This window comes from Cyanistes caeruleus, chromosome 9 (assembly GCF_971803275.1).
Source record: "Cyanistes caeruleus chromosome 9, bCyaCae1.hap1.1, whole genome shotgun sequence".
Classification (NCBI taxonomy): Eukaryota; Metazoa; Chordata; class Aves; order Passeriformes; family Paridae; genus Cyanistes; species Cyanistes caeruleus.
The window spans coordinates 27,434,022-27,450,378 of record NC_141709.1 but is presented as its reverse complement, the minus strand read 5'-3'; the positions used below and the strand labels follow the sequence as shown (position 1 = coordinate 27,450,378).

General features: G+C 42.1%; 1 protein-coding gene across 2 annotated transcripts in view; it reads left to right on the top strand.

The window, feature by feature from the left end:
* Nucleotides 1-16,357, top strand: part of LOC111933065 (BEN domain-containing protein 5) — an 887,514-nt gene that overhangs the window by 784,525 nt on the left and 86,632 nt on the right. For both annotated transcript variants that reach the window (XM_086842548.1, XM_023932447.2), the window contains exons 10-11: nt 2,241-2,393; nt 15,967-16,129. In XM_086842548.1, coding sequence (XP_086698674.1) covers nt 2,241-2,393; nt 15,967-16,129 — 316 coding nt within the window. The remainder of the gene's footprint in view (nt 1-2,240; nt 2,394-15,966; nt 16,130-16,357) is intronic.

The window sequence follows — 16,357 nt, the reverse complement described above, 5'->3', positions numbered from 1 at the left end:
TTTGAAAATGGTTTTGATGAACAAAACAGATCTTCAAGGAAATTTCAGCACACCAGGAAACTTTCTTATATACTCTGTGACACTTCTACCAACAATTTTTTTGAGTGGGGGTCCTAGGAGGGTTTAGAAAATACTCCAGTGACACTGTGTTAGACTGCATAACTTGATAATTGAATACTAAGGTCAGGTCACTCATGTCCTCCAGGTGAATTTCTTGCTGGATATGGAAATTTATCTTACTAATCTCTGCCTCTGCATCTCTGTTTGTGGCCACCTTCTTTTGGAAACAATTTGAAAACTATGAATTAATAAGTACACTACATACCACAAACCCTGCAGTTTACACCAGCAATTTTATTTGTCTTAAGCCACAAATTATTCTAGTTTATTGTTACATACCTCACTGTGCTTCTCAATTACTTTGTGTTAGTAACTATGTTCCTATAAAGAATTCTGTCTGGTTGTTCTAAAATAAGTATGACTTAGGTCACTGACTTCTGTGTGAAGGACATTCATGCTTTACAAATACCCAGTTTAACTAGATTATCTGCTCACTTCATCAAATCACTGTTTTGAGACTCTACAACATGTTCTGTTTTATGGTGATATGCCAGTGTGCATCTGATCTCATCAAATTCTGTTTGTGATGGGGAAATTATCTCATGAAAATAGTATTACTTAATCTCAGTTTTTAATTTCTGTATGCTTGGAGAGGAAGAAAATCCTGTGTGGTGTTTCATCCTGTCAATGTTAATCTTTCTCCTCAGTGCTGTATCTCCAAATAGCAGATGTGTGCTTTATTGCAGGGCTGGTCCTCTATAGCACAGCAAAATGTTTTGGCAGGAGCAAACAATTTATTGTATTAGAGTCAAACATAATCAAATGTTCCCTTTCCTATGAAGCATGGTCAGATATTGATATTGCATTAGCTAACATTTTAACATAGCAGAGGCTTAATAAGATACATTATTACTCTCTCTAGGCTGTTTAATTAAACTAAACAGTCTCTGTGTATTATACATTGGTTTTCTGACAGGGGAATGTAAATCTGTATTATATTAGTGTCACATACCAACTGATGTTCTTCCCCCACCAGAGGCTCTAGAAGAGCTGGCACTGCTGCCACATGAACTGCACAATCCAACCTGCCCTCCTGTTACACAGGACTGTCCCATAGCTCAGGGTGCTCCAGCAGCCCTGGCAAGCTTTGTGTGCAGATAAACTTGTGGCTGCACAGCTCCCTGATGTATTTCAGCACAGGGAGAAGCATCATCAGCATCCTGCTGCCAATAGAGCTCTTCTCCATCCCTCTACTGAGGCAGACATCTGAGCTCTGGGACCAGGACTGCTCCAATGGCCCCATGCTGGCCAGGGGACAGGGATGGGTTTGTCACATCATTTGTTCAGGTCCAGAAGTTGTAAGAATTTGGGGAAAGTGGGTAATTCAGTGGCACCTGCTCTGGTATCACTCTTTAGTGCTGGACAGTGCCATCCACTGCTGCTGATGGCACTGTATGTAGTGCCCCAGGTGAACATTCCCTCTTTGCCACTGATGCTGTGGGAAGGGGATGGGCAGAGCAGGCACTTCTATGCTAGGGGCTCCTGCTGTCTTCCTTTAAAGCAAGAGCTGGTTCATAATCCTGTAGGGAGCTACAAGCAGAGAGGCATTACAGGCTCTTGCTTTGAAGAGTTGTTCTGTTGAGCTACTACTAGAAAGCAGAGGAAAACAAAACATTTGGAGTATTTTTCCTCATACACAGAAATAAGCTGCACAGGAACTACTGGAGTCTTTTTTACACATTTTTGAGCCTGTTTCACCTGGCAGAAGGGAACATCTGCATAATTCAATGCAGAACTGTGCAGAGATGGCCAAGCTATGCCCAAATAATCGTGCTCTAGAACTGGAAGATGCATATTTTTATCGCTGGCAGTAAGTGCTGTATCACAATGAAGGATGTTTTGGCTCTGTTTTGCACAGTGTCCTGGGCAAAATGTTCCAACAGTCTCAAAAAAAGGTAAAGAAATGTCTGTCATGGTTCTTTGTTGTATTTCACATGCCCCCACAGAGAGGCAGGAATGGTTGGGTACATCACAGTGAGATCTTTAGCTTGGCTCTGATGCTGGCACCATGGATGGGTTCAAGAATGGCAGGACTGGATTTATGTGAGGCTTCACCTGCATAACTCAGTTATGATTTATCTCGTGCTGAATGTTTTGCTGTTGTTGTTTTCCCTCAACAGAAGATTAACCTGGAGTTCTATATCGACATCCATGCCCACTCCACCATGATGAATGGCTTCATGTATGGGAACATCTTTGAAGATGAGGAAAGATTTCAGCGACAGGCTGTTTTTCCCAAGTTACTCTGTCAGAATGCTGAAGACTTCTCTTATGTAAGTCATGCTTTTCTTAATTATTTTTTCTTAGTTTTTCTTCAGTTTTTTTTTTGCCCTTATGATAAATCTCTGGCTTTATTTGATTGAGCAGATTTTATTTCAGTATGAATAAAAGGCTACATAAAAATTTTACTATTAGCTACCATCTTCCCTCTTATACTTACCTTATCTAGCAGTGGTAACTTGTGATCTTATGTATCATCGGACCCCTTAACAAAAGCAAGTTTTTCATCTTCTGTTTAATAACCTTTAGTTCTGAATTACTGGCACACCCTGTTTTTCTCAGATCTTTTGTCTTTTGATCAACTGGATCAACTTTTTTGTTCCATTGTTTATATTAATTTGTCAAAGATTTTACTTGTACACTCTAAATAATAATATGCTAACAAATAGAGATAAAATTAATTAGCTTGAGAGAAAAGGTGAGATAATATTTGTTGAAAGTTGTGCTTTTGAAATTCTTTGGTATTACCACAGAAAAGTGTTCTGCAAGAGGATTTACAATTGCCCAGTACTTACAACTTGGAGAGTGGGAAGGGGGAACCTTGGTTCAAGGAACAGCTTGTTCTTACCCAAGGAGACCTCATAGATTGAGTTTCTGGTCTGCACCTGGTTGTTTCAAAAACACATTAGGGGTAAGGGGCATTCACAGATCACAGCAATGAAAACCTGCAATTAATAGGAGCTGAGAGATTCTGTGCTCAAGTGTGGGATTTCTCTCTGCTACTGTGGGAGTATAAGTGTTCCTCTTAGCACCAGCCTTGGGTTGACAAAGAGAAAATCTTTGAGAAGATGATGTAGGAAATAGAAGCCAATAGCTAAATAAACAGCACAGTCTCTCCCTTTTGACTCTTGAGCCCAGAGTTCCACCTTGGTTCTACTGGCACTGGGTGCATCCAGCTTCCCCCTGACATCCTACTGGTCTCTTGAGGCTGGAAGCTTTTCCCCTGCCGTCCATCCAGGCCATTCTTCCCAGGGCAGCTGAGCAGATAGAAGTGTTGGAGAAAGGGACAGCCACCAAGTGTCTGACAGGTGTGAAGTGACAACTGATGTGTCCCCAAGTAGGAAGGTCTGTTTTCTTGTTTCCAGCTCCATCCACGTGGATTATGTGACTCGTTGGAAATATCAGGTGAAGAGAGGAAAGGAACCCCAACTGGGGTTGGAAAATGTGCCAAAGACTTAAAATAGTGTATGTAAATATGCCCTACTGCCTGCTCAAAGGGAAGGGGGGAAGTGCATCGTTAACATTACCAGGCTGGTGTTTGAAAGTGTGGGAATGGACCACTGTTGTTACTAATGAATTTTCCAAAGCTTCAGGAGGTCTCATTTACATTGTATGCTGCTGCGGCCATTTGTTGGGATTATAATACTTCAACAGCAGCACTTCAAGTGAAAACTGGCGGCTGCATGAAGTGTTGTCCATAATTGACTAGCTCCATGTCTTCACACAGCACAGAGACAATGTTCCATTATGTTATCCATTGACAGTATCATTGAAAAGATTACTCTCCTTAAAGCATCTGTCAACCTTGATTGATTTACAAGGGACAAAGCACTGAAAAGGTTTGAAGTGCGGGTACAATTTTTGCCACCGTTTAGCATACATAATGGTTCTCCTTTGATGTCAAAAGCTCATCTTCTATTAATAATGCAGAGGGCTTTTGAATGCAGGCTACTTGTATGGAGTTCCACACTAATAACCTACTTGCTGTGAAATGGGATTCACTTTGGAGAAGCAGTCATTTGGGTTTTACATGTTCGGAATGAATCCCAACTCAAAGGGATTTCTTTCAGGGCTCTGCATGATTGCAGCTGAGCCCAGCACGGGTAAGGGAAGGCAGGCAAATCCTAGTCTGGTCCTCTAGCCGAGAATCTGGCAGGGATCACGCAGCCAGATGCAAAGGAGCATGAACAACAAGCCTAAGACGATGCGATCAAATGCCTTGTGCCGTTTTGTCTGGCAACCTTCTATTAATATACTTTAGAGTGCATTTCATGCCTGGGCTGCTTTCTTCACCTGTCATTTCCAATAGGCCTTTTTATTTAAATGACAGTATCCAAGGGAGATTGGTGATTAGAGCAGGGGATGGATAGGGGATTTGTACCCACATGCCTGTTATAGGACCAAAGGAGAGTCACCCAGTGTCTCTGTGCCCTGTCTGCTGGGCAAAGCACGTGACCCCACAGCTCTCTGGAAGGCTGACTTGGTTCACAGGCAAGAGTTATGAAAGAGACCAGAAATTCCTCATTTGTACATGACTTCAGAAAACAGAGGCCTGCCTTTGGTTTAGCTGTCAGCATGTGAAAAGGAAAGTGAAAGAAGGGCTAGGATGTTTTGCTCCCAAATAAATACATGAGACATTCCTGGGCAGCTGCCTGGGCAAAAGGGACAGAATCTGTAAGGAAAACATTTTATATTTTCAGTGTTTAAGAAGGATATTTTTAAACACTGGGATGTAAATATAATCCATGTGAAAGCTCACATGAAAGCTGACATGTTCTTTTGAAAGGCTGACTCATTGCATTTTGGGAGCAGCTGTTGGCACCATGTCTGAGTGCATTACACATCAGCCATGGCTTGGAGTAGTTGCAGTTTTTGTAGGGATGTTCTTCATTTGACCTTTCTTGTTTGGGAGAGTGGATTAGTCATAAGGACCAGACACAAGCATTTGAGCATTTCAAGAACCTGCTAGTCTTAGGGGTGGCTAATTTTGACCTTTGTGGCAGTATGAGAGGAGACCATCTGTTCTCTCTGGTTCATTTGAAAGAAACAACTGCAGCCATTCTTGGGTGGCTTTATCACTTTGCAAAGATTGCTTTTCTTTTCAGTTAAAGACCAGCCAGAGGTACTTGGCCTGATCTGATCAGTTTGGGTTTTTTTTCCCTTTGGACTCTGAACTGGTGGCACGGGGCGATACATTTGAGTTCTCATTTTGTATTCAATCTTGTATTCAACCTCCCAGCAGAGAACCTTCCTTGGAAACTCTGTTTGACCTTTGTGTGCCAGTGTTACCCAAAGACCCTGATAAAAACTTAGAGTCCAATTATGCTGAGGAAGTCCACAACCCTAAAAGCTTCCAGTCATGCTGAGAAAGAGATAGAAAGTGGGTAAGAAGTTGGAGAATAAAACTTGGATGTCCCAAGTGCCAGTCTTGTTTCTCTGTCATTAGTTCTCTGTTTTATATCATGCTCACACTCTAGAATGAAGTCTCTAGGCAGCAACCCACCCAGTTTCCTTTGGGGAAGCATGTTTTTAACTCCAGTGCCATAACACTGTGACCTAAAACATGTTTTAGAGACTATCATTGTCTCAGCAATATGAGAAGATGCAGATATTAAATGATTTGCACTAGTACTTTTTGTGGTGGTGTTTTGTTTGGTTGGCTGTTTTTAGTTTGGACATCAAATACAGAGCAGTGAAGAAAAATAGTTTAATCCCTGTATCTTCTGCTGCCTTTTCTTGATCCACAAACTCCAGGTCTGCTGTTCTCATTTTCGCAGCATCCCCTCCATCCAAGCTTTTATAGGCAAGATGTGTTTGTTCTAGCAAAACTTCTCCATTCTATGGCAGCCCCTCTGGGCTATTATGATTTACCCTGGCTGGATACCTCCCCCTGAAATCAGCGGTGATGCAAGTGCCTGAGGCAGTAATATCAACATTGAATGATCAAAACCCAATAATCTGTTCTGAAATAACAAAAATATAGCTTGTGTTGTGTATGGCTGGACAAGGAAGAGGAAGCAGTAGAAAAGGTGGAATTTATCCTGATGTAAAATCCATATTCACTTCCATCACCACTTCCTAAGTGCCTCTGTGCTGTTTTGGTAAAAAAAAAGACTCTTGTCCCAGAAAGGCAAAAGCTGCTGTGTTCAGGTAGGTTTTGTTAACATCATGCAAGCTTAACAGATCTACTCAGAAATCTCTTAAAACCTGAGCACAACAAATGATCCTGCCTCCTTTTTTTTTGTGGTCTTGTACCAAGGCATATCCAGGAAGACAAATACAGCTATTATATGCTTTAGCACCCCTCTGGGATGCATTTCTGCTTGCTGCTTCTTGGACGTGTTGCTCCATAAATTTATTTATTTATTTATTTATTCTGGAGGTTGGGTGAGCCAAGACAAGGAAATGTTTTCTGGTGGCAAAGGGAACAGAGTGTAGAGCCAATCCTTCTCAGAGCTACAAGGCTTTGGTCTCACAAGGACTCTGCCTTTTGGAGAATCTCAGTGGAATGAAACTGTTCCATTATGTCGTGTTGTACCAGTTCACCCCCCCTCGAATACAGAGGATTGAATTTGTATTGAAAAGAAAAGGGCGGGGGGGAAGTGTTGGAACAAATGGATTTTCTTTCAGTACCTTCTTGCCTTGTTGTTTGTGCATATAGGAGTTGATAGCCCCTTCTACATCCTCATGCAGGTAGAAACTCAGAATGTACATAGAAGGATCAAGTTTTCATAGCAACTTTATGGTGTGTTTTCAAAGAACATCATTACTCTCACCTAATGTCAACCCACTGGGAGAGGATGGCAGCCTCCCAGAGCAGCAGCAAGCAAAGGAGCTGCTGTAGAATCTCCTGCAGGGCACCACAAATTCCCTCAGATGGGACAAACTGTGCTGTGAAGGAAGGACAGGAAGAACTGGACACTTGTCCCCCTGGCAGGATAACTTTTTGGGTAATACCTTTTTAACCACATGATATTTAAACGTATGTAGGATACAACTCTGTCTCAGAGAACTGTCCTGGAGCAGTGAGAGAGCCAAGAAGGAGTGTGAACAATGGGCTGCACTGGGTAGCTCTGGGAGCAGCATCCTGACCCACCTTAGGAAGGTTGTGACCCCCTGTTTTAGGCCTGCAAGTGAGGAGAACTTCTCTTTGCCATGGAGTAAACCACTTTTTCTGCAAACTATTCAATGCAACTGGGTGCATGATGGCTGTATTTTCCTTTTTGCTTCTCATTGTCCTAGTTTTCTGTCATTTGTATAAATGATTATGAAAGCACTCCCAGGAGACCGTGCTCATGCTCATAAAAGTATTGTAAAGAGAAGCATTGCAGGCTATTGCTAGAGGCTATTTTATTGTATATTTTGAGGAAATGTCTCGTTTTCTACTGACAAATGGAGAAAGTGAGAACTCCAGAGACCTGAGTTATTTTCTAAACAGTGTGATTATTCTGTAGAGCTTAGACTTGGAAATGCCACCATTGGCATCTTTGGGGGAAGATGTGCTCTAAGAAGCAGAGGCTGCTATTAGTAAAAAAAAAAAAAAAAAACAAACAGGGGTGAAAAGCAGACCTTCATTATTAACCTGAAGCATTTTCAGATTCTCTGTTTGTGTATATCACTGGTCAAAGCTTGGTTTGGCTCTTAAAAGGGAGATAAGTTCCAGAGTTACTCTGGTTAAAGGGGAACAGGATAATGTTTGAGTAGCTGACATTGTCACTTGGGTTAAGTGAATTTCTGGTGATGGGGAGATGCAGACTCGCTGAAGAAGGAGCTGAGAGGACCTGAGGAAGGATGTTTTGGGATACAAGAACATGGGGATGTGTGGGGGTGTGTGTTTAGGATGGCAGACCTAGTAGTAAAGGATTCTAGCTGAGGTTTGCTTTAGGATGGGGTGGAATCTGCCTCCTCCATTTTTTCCCCTGTAGGCTGTGGTGGCTCTTCAGGGAAACCCTTGTCTGGCCCTGTGAAGGTCTCTGGCCATTGCCACCCTGCTTTGTTTGGCTGCAGATGTTGTTTGGGGAGCTCTCTCTCAGAAGAACTGCAGGTTTGATTTGGATTCCAGTCGTGTTAGCTGCAGTGCTAAAGCCAGCAAACTCAGGGAACAACTTCAGAGCTGCAGCACCCGGGGAGGGGGGAGTACAACCAGTTTAGGGGCAGGTGGGGGAGGATTCTGGGGAGTGTGAAATGCAGGCCAAATCCCTGCACTGGTGCTGCCAGTGTAACTGGCACAACAGCTCCACCAGTCCTGGAGCTGTACAGCAGAACACAGATATTAATGAGAAGTAAAAAGTGCAGCTATTGTACTTCTCGCAGGTGAACAGCTGAAACCCTGAAGCATGAAAGCCAGTTACTTTTCTAGCTGCAGAATTTCTTTAAAAAAAAAAAAAAAGAACTAATTTGGTACTTTTGGTCTTGAGGCATAAACTGAGAGCTTATAAAGCTCCTTCCTTCCAACCTCTCTGCTAATGACCATGCAAATATGTGTTTTTATCAGGAAACTTAAGCAGGCATGACTGAAAGACAGGGGAGGGGGAAAGATCTGGTATTCCTTCACTGCACATTAGAGGGATAATGAAGCCCCTCAGGGAGCAGATGTGTGTGTGGTGACAATGTACCTTTAAAACTGTTATTTCTCTGAGGAGAATTGCGCTTTAAAGCCTGAGAATGTGGTGCTAGGCAGGTTGTGTTCATGGTACTCCTACAACACCACTCTAAGTAAGGGTGATTGCTCTCTGCTTTCCACTGAGCAGGAGGAAGAAGGGAAAAAGAAACAGGGAGGAGAATGATTAAAAATCTCTTATGACTTGAGACTATTTGTTCTTCAAGTTTTAGTTTAAGGTATTCTCACGTTCTTGGTGCAGGTCAAACTGTTCCAGGTCTCCTCTGCATGCCTTTCCTCAGATTTCTGCAAATCAGACTCTAGATGGGAGAATATTCCCCAGCTAAACCCAAACTTTGCTGCCCACCTCAGTGTTTCCTACCAGGCACAGAAGTTATGAAACAAAATGCTGTTAACTCCAGAGGCTTCTGTGAAAGTGAGCCCTGTTCACAGGTATATCAGTCCAATCTGTCTGTTCCTAAGGGACCTGGAAAGGCTTCAAATAAAGGAATTCCTCTTTGAAATGATCCTGAACTTTTCTAAACCTCCTCTTCCCAGATTTCAGTAGTCACAGTTGATTTTCAGATGAAATAAGTTTTCTTCCTGTGCATCAGAAACACAGCTAAGCTGCAAGATGAGATGAATCGTGGAGTAATTTTGAGCTCTTTTCCCTTTTCATCACACCTCTGCTCCCAGAAACCTTCCTCTTTGCCTGCTCCCTCCTTCGGATCAGCTGTCTGCTTTGGGGATTGATGCTGACTGTAGCTTGTCAAATAAATTGGAAGAAGCCTGCCTGTTGCAGCCTCCCAAAAGCCATGATTTCCAAGTCTCCAGACCCCGTTGGCATGGAGCTGATGATAGTCTATCACAAAAAAACCCCAAAAACCCCAAACCACACCAACACATCTACTTCCCAGTCTATTAATAGAGTCAATGGAGCTGGTGAGAGGTGGGTGATGGGAGTTGGCTTTTGGAGTGAGAAGTTTGGTCAGTGCTTCCAGAGAAGTGAGGAGGTTAAGTTTTGCTTGTAAGAGTTTGGCAGGGTCAGAGCAGTGGCAGCTGGACACATCATGGCAGGAGTCAGCTCTAGCCACACGAGGAAAGCAAAATGCCAGCTGCACCCATTTAAAGCTCCCTGCACAGGGGCAAACAGAAGAACCACGGCTTGTAATATTGCTATTTGCAACCTTCTGTGGCAAAGATTCCAAAAGCCAGTGTGTTTCTGTGCCCTTTCTCAAACTTTTGCAGACTTCAATAAAGCATTCTAGAAAATGAGAGTGAGTGAGTTATAGCTGATTCTGTAAAACTGCTCTCTGAGATGGATTTGACACTGTCTGGGCTCCAGTCCATTTCCCAATGGCACGTCTATTCCTCCTTGATGACAAGTCTGCCATTCCTTTTTTCTAGAGCACTAACTTTTTTATTATCACTTTTCTTTGCCACACCAGGGCACTGAGTTGAGGGCTCACAGAGGTCAGACCTGCTGTGGAAAAAAACCCTTTCTCTTTATCCATAAGAGCGGCATCAGCAGACAGCTCTGGTGATGTTGTAAATGAGTTCTGATTACACTTGGCCATTGCTGGTGTTGGTCACTGAAGAACATGAAACAACTTGAATGTATAATCCCAGTTTACCCCAGTAGGTAAAGTGTTTATTTCTTAACTACAGAATGAGCAAAATGTGGGCAGTTTTACTGGGTTTGGAGTGGGGTTTTTTTAGTAGTTAGGCTCAGTTGTGAAACACAGTTATGGAGGTGGCATAGGCTAACCCTGCATATTTTTAATTATATGTTGCAATATGAAACCATTCTCTAATTATGAATCCTCGTGGGTTTTAATTATTTAATTAATTATTTACATTAATTATGAATCCTAGTGGTTTTGCCTCTGCTTTTTTCCAGGAAAGATTTCTAACATCATTTTCTGATTTTTGAGCATGCTACATCCTTTTGTAGAACACTTCCTGGACCTACATCATCTGTATATATCAGGGACTTTAGGGAAGATCTCTTTATTCTGAGTTTCACACAGAAAACTCTGTTTGTGAGGAGAAGTGATCATCTGGGAATCATTCATGTGAACACTAGTGCTCAGATTTTTGAAGATATATGCAGTTTGATACTTCCTTCCACAGGCACATCCATAATCAGTTGTGTTGCAGGAGATCTGAACAGCTGGTAAAAATCTCTCTCTTGGATTTCGGGAACCTCTCTGGACCTTGCTATGCCAGAAATTCATCTTCTGCATTCTGTAAAAGCCTCTGACCAGATTTGGTCTGATTTTGCCTGGTTGGCATTTTTCTGAATGTTTTGTACTTTTCTTTTTTTTTTTTCTTCCTGGGTTGAAGAAACACCTTAGGACTGGTCAGAAATGATGTGCAGTCCCTGAATCCCATGTCAGGAGCCTGGCAAGGTCTGACTTGCACTGTGGTCATACCTTGCTCCTTTTTTTTTTTTTTTTAATGAGTTGAGCAATTTCAGAAGATGTCAAATATTCATTCCCCAAAAAGTTCTGGATGAGAAGGGCCCTTTGCCCTGCCATCAGTGAAAGGTAGAAGGAAGCTCCCATCCACCACTGTCTGGATACAGCCTGCTTGACATTTCATCCCTTTTTGTTATCCCTTCTTCCACCCAAAAGTGGATCCAGTTTTACTGCTGCTTGCCTCCAATCTCTCCATTTGTGCAGCCTGAGGTTTTTTGATGCTGAACAAGTCCCCTCTGAGGTCACACATACACTGAGGAGGAGACCCCACCAGCTGGAGCTCCCACCATGCAGGGCCACTCAGATTCCAAGCCCACCAGGGCTACAAAGGGCAGTCTGGGGTAAATTGAGTCTCAGATATGTGAGAAATCTCCCTCTTTGTCTTTTGGAGCCACTCTTGTGACTGACAGAGGCCTGCAGAGGCGATCAGCACACTGCCTAATTTGTGGACTGCCCAGGATGCTCACTGCAGTGGTTGTCAGCGGGAAGATGGAGCAGTGCTGTGGAGCCAAGAGAATCCCTCAGTCCTGTGGGAGCTGCCCAAGCTGTGGAGCTCACAAAGTGCCTACCACACTGGGGCAGAGTCTCCTTACCAGCCAGGGACAGTCAAGGGCCAAGACATTTTTCTGCTTTGAAATCACTCCAGAAACAATTTACATGCAATTTTTAAATTTTTTTTCCTTTATTATTTTTTTCCACACATCTTTGTCTGCTACAATGTTGGAATAAAGTCCAGTTGGTTCACGAATGTTCTGCCTGGCTGTTCACTGCCATTCCCAGTGGGGAATCTGGTCACACAATTTCACACTCAGCACAGCATGGGGAGGAGGAATGAGGCCTGGGGAAGCTGCCACTAATGCCCGATGTGTAGAGAGAGGGTCAGCACACCTTGAGGATCCCAAATGTTTCTGAAATCTGTTTTTCTGGTGAGTTTCTTCCCACCAGAAATTAAGGGAATCCTTTGCCCTTCCTTCTCTGCTCTTTTAACTCTGGATTTCTTGGCAGCTTCTAATTCTGTGGATAGCTATTTGTTCACTGAATTTTCTCACACCAGCTGGGAAGCAAAGTCCTTCTGTGAGCTTTAATGTATCTGTGTGTTTTAATAATGCATTACTGTTGATTTTATACAAATATCACTATTTAAGAACTTCAAAGTCTTTGGTGTTCCCCCACCCTCCAGACTGCACTTCTCGCTGCTGCTGTTGTTAACACTCCCATGCGTTTCAGCCCTGGAGAAATAAATATTTGTTTAGCTGTTCTCCTGCTGTGCCTGCTCAGTGCATTTGTTTAATGATGACTTCAGTTTAGCTTTGCAAAGGGGTTTAGGGAAACAGATTCTCCCAGAAAAGCAATTTGTGGACAATTTTCCCTGTGTTTGTGCCCTCCTCTTGCCACCCCACCCCTTTTTTCCCTGGATTAGTGTTTGATTAAATAAATGTGCATGGGAAAAACTTCAAGATCAGCTGTGGTGAGCAGTCAAAGTTTTGACTGTTTGTTTTTTTTTCCCACTCCACTTATCTTCACCTAAAACAGTGAGTTGAAGGTTAGACTCAGCAAGTACCTGCTGCCCTTTCTTGTCATTACCTAAATTTTCTTTAATCTGTAATTTTCTTTTTCTCCTATAAAATATCAAATCATGTGTTGGCTCATATAAACACTTTCTCTAGGGCCAGGCCCAAGCTGGCTCTACCCCAGCCTTCCTGAGTCAAATGAGAGGTTTTGCCTTTCACTCATGACAACAAGTTAGTCTATGCTATCACATTTTTTTTGTCAAAATGAGGACAATGATAACCTTCAAAATCTACATTTGTGCATCTAAATGAAGGGTCAGCTTTTTATTCCTGGAAATTCAGTACCACTTGCCAAAGAAATGAACAGAGGATTTTATTAATCCCTTTGCCATTTCAAGTAATTTTTTACAGCTGAACCTGAAACTCTTATATTAAACAAACACCCACAAATACAAAAAAAAGAGAAAAGGAACACCACCCCCAGTCCCCCAAAACAAAACCCAAAGCTCCAAGACCCATGAAATAGCATTGTAAAAACTCAGACTCTGAAAAGCTCTAAATTTTGTTAGGTTTGTTTGGTTTTTTACCATTTTTATAACTGTCTTGATAGTATTTAAACTACTCATGCTTCATTTTTGAAATACAACAAATATAATTTTGCCAATAACTAGATTCAACTTCTTCTAGAAAGCAAAAATCACTTCAGTGAAGTAACACATCAGACTCTCTCTTCATATATTTCCAGCTGACAAGGTTTTAGCCTATTGCAGATTTTTTTTTCATTATGCTTCAGTGCATGACCTGACACTTGTGTGGCTGAGTTTCATCTGACTACAATCATTCTGGCCCTCAAAGTCATCCCACTGCTTTTTTTACTTGTATGATATTCAGAACCTCCTCCATAATGATGATTCATTCCACAGTGTGTCATCAGCAAATTTTGTTGGCATGGTCCTCCTTTACTGTGCCAAGAGCTGTGATGAAAATATTATGTAAGATTTATCTCAAGAATAATCTATTAGGAATTCTAGTCATAACTTTCCTTTAGCCTGATTAAGATAATGGGAAATAGGAAAAGGAGTTCATGTGCAAACTGTATCCCAAAACCACGAACTGTACTCAGCAGATACTTGTACAATTTGTTTTTAAACATAGCTGATGAGATTCCATAATCTTCACAAATGTTCCATATCAGTAACTGAGTCTCCTACTCACTGAAGTACTTCTATCCCTAATGTCTTCCCTGAGTCACCTCCACCCACATTTTCCTTGTTTTTCCTGTGCCAAATACAGCCTCAGAATTAGCTTAGTCCCTTTGTGAGTGATGCTTCTGCACACAAAGCCCAATTTCCTGTCCTGACACATTTGTTGTCCTGTTCCTTTGAGCTGTTTCCATCAGAAGTTGATGCTCTCATGCATTAAAAGTTCCACTACGGGCATTTGTTGGAACATGAAGCACCACCCACTGAATTTGATGTTCACTTGGCTCAGGAAGCAATCCCCTGAGCATGGTCATCTTCCTCTGTTTCTGAAATTTAACTGAGGACAAAGCTCCCCTCAGTTTCAGGATCTCAGTACTCTTTTGAAGGTTTCTTTTGCAGGAAGCCAGAGAACATTTCCTCTCATAGACCTCCTTAAGTATTTTATCCCATATATCAAATTAACAGTTAATTTTTCCCAGCATTCCTTATGAGTGCTTTACTCTCTCTCCCAAAGGTATTCAGGATATCCTGCAGGCTTCTGCCATGTAATTTGGCAGAAATTATATGATATCTACTTAGGAGAATGCATTCTGTGTACAAATTACCACAAAGTTAAATATTATGTTACCAAAAATACAAGTTGTATTTGGAAACACCTATATATAATGCTAATAAGAAACCCAATTCCATTTTATTCTAATTAAGCTGGAAAAAAACTTCCTTTTTACAACATGAGAGAGACTTCAAGATATTCAGAATGTTAATAAACCCACAGGTATTTCTACTTTTTTATATCTCTTGACATACAGTATTTATCAAGAATTTTTGCTCATTTCAGTATTAGTCTGATTTTCTCAGTCTAGAGAAGTTCAGCAGTTTGAACCATTGCCTCTCATTTGCTAAATACAAAGGAAATGTCATTTTCCCCAGTTTTGGTAAGAGATGGATTTCATAAATATTCCAATTGTATTAGTTAGAGAAGGTAGCAGCCCTAAGGCTCCGTAGGAGAACCCTGGACAGCTCAAAGAATTCACCATGGCCACAATGACTGAACAATGAGCTGTGGTAAGGGCCCTTTGTGTTTCACTGGCAACATAATATTCTTACAGCAGGCGATATTATGACCTTTCATACAACAGATCCAAGCTGGATCATTTTTTTGTGGTTGTCACTAGCTTGTGCTGAGCCCAGATTGGCTCAGCCTAATGGTTATGAGGTTTCTGAACAGAGTCTGAAAATCAAAATGAAATCAGAATCCATTTTTTCTATCTAGTTGGTAGGAACAAGCTCTGAGACTTCAATCAACCTGAGGATGAGCTGCCCTTTAGTCTCCAGATGTCATGCCTTCAAAGGAGAGCTAAAACTCATTTATGGAAATACTTGGAGTCCTCCCCTCCACCCCTCAAATGAATAGTCATAAAGCTGTAGGGTTCTTAAAGCCAGATCTTCAGTAACAGCACAAAATACTGCCTTTTATACTGTGCTGCTAGTGCTGCAGAATAGTGAGGTAGATTTTTCCACCCAGAGAGCAGCACCCTGTTAACATTTAAGTTAGTGAAGTGGAAATTTCTGTGACCTAATTTAAGAACCAGTCAAATGTCTTAGGTGAGAAAGTTCCACCAAAACGTAAATGCCACTGTTATTTCTGCTTTGATTAAGAGTCCAGGTGAAGGGGTGGGGGGAATGGTTATGGTACAGGGGAATGCAGAGGAGACGAAGGAATCCAATATCCAGGTAATGGAACAGCTTAACTCCTGAGCATGGGGAATCTGGAAAGCTCACTTTCAACTCCTGCATATGACAGCCTTGCTTTGTGTTATCTGAGAGGGAAGAGGAAAAGCTGATATTAATAGTGAACCCAGATGAATTTTCTGAAAGTCTGTGAGGCATCATTTATAGCCTGTGTGCCAGAAACGTCCTTCCCCTCCAGGCCATGATCAAAAAACAGCGTAAATGAGATTTGGCAATGTGAGTGAAGCTGCTCTCTCTGCTGAGAGACTCCTTCCCTTGCTCCACTGAACTCTCCTCATGTCCCTGTGTTCTTGCTCCTGCAGTCCAGCACGTCATTCAACAGGGATGCTGTGAAAGCTGGGACAGGCCGGCGCTTTCTTGGCGGGCTCTTAAATGACACATCCTACTGCTACACCCTGGAGGTCTCCTTCTACAGCTACATTTTGGGTGGAACTGCTTCTGCCGTGCCCTACACCGAAGAAGCCTGTATCCTTTTGAAATCCATCCTCTTGAAGCACACGTGAGCCAGGCACTTAAGGTAAATACTTCTGTCTCCATAAGAGTTTGCTGAGATAGAAACACACACAAGTGGAAATGTGAGTCTGCTCCTGGTGCTTTAATTTCCCTCCTATTGATTCTCCATACTGTTAAAATTCAAGAAGAGAAAGACATTAGATCAAATAAGCCATTTCCCTCTTGTAGGAGATTGTCTCA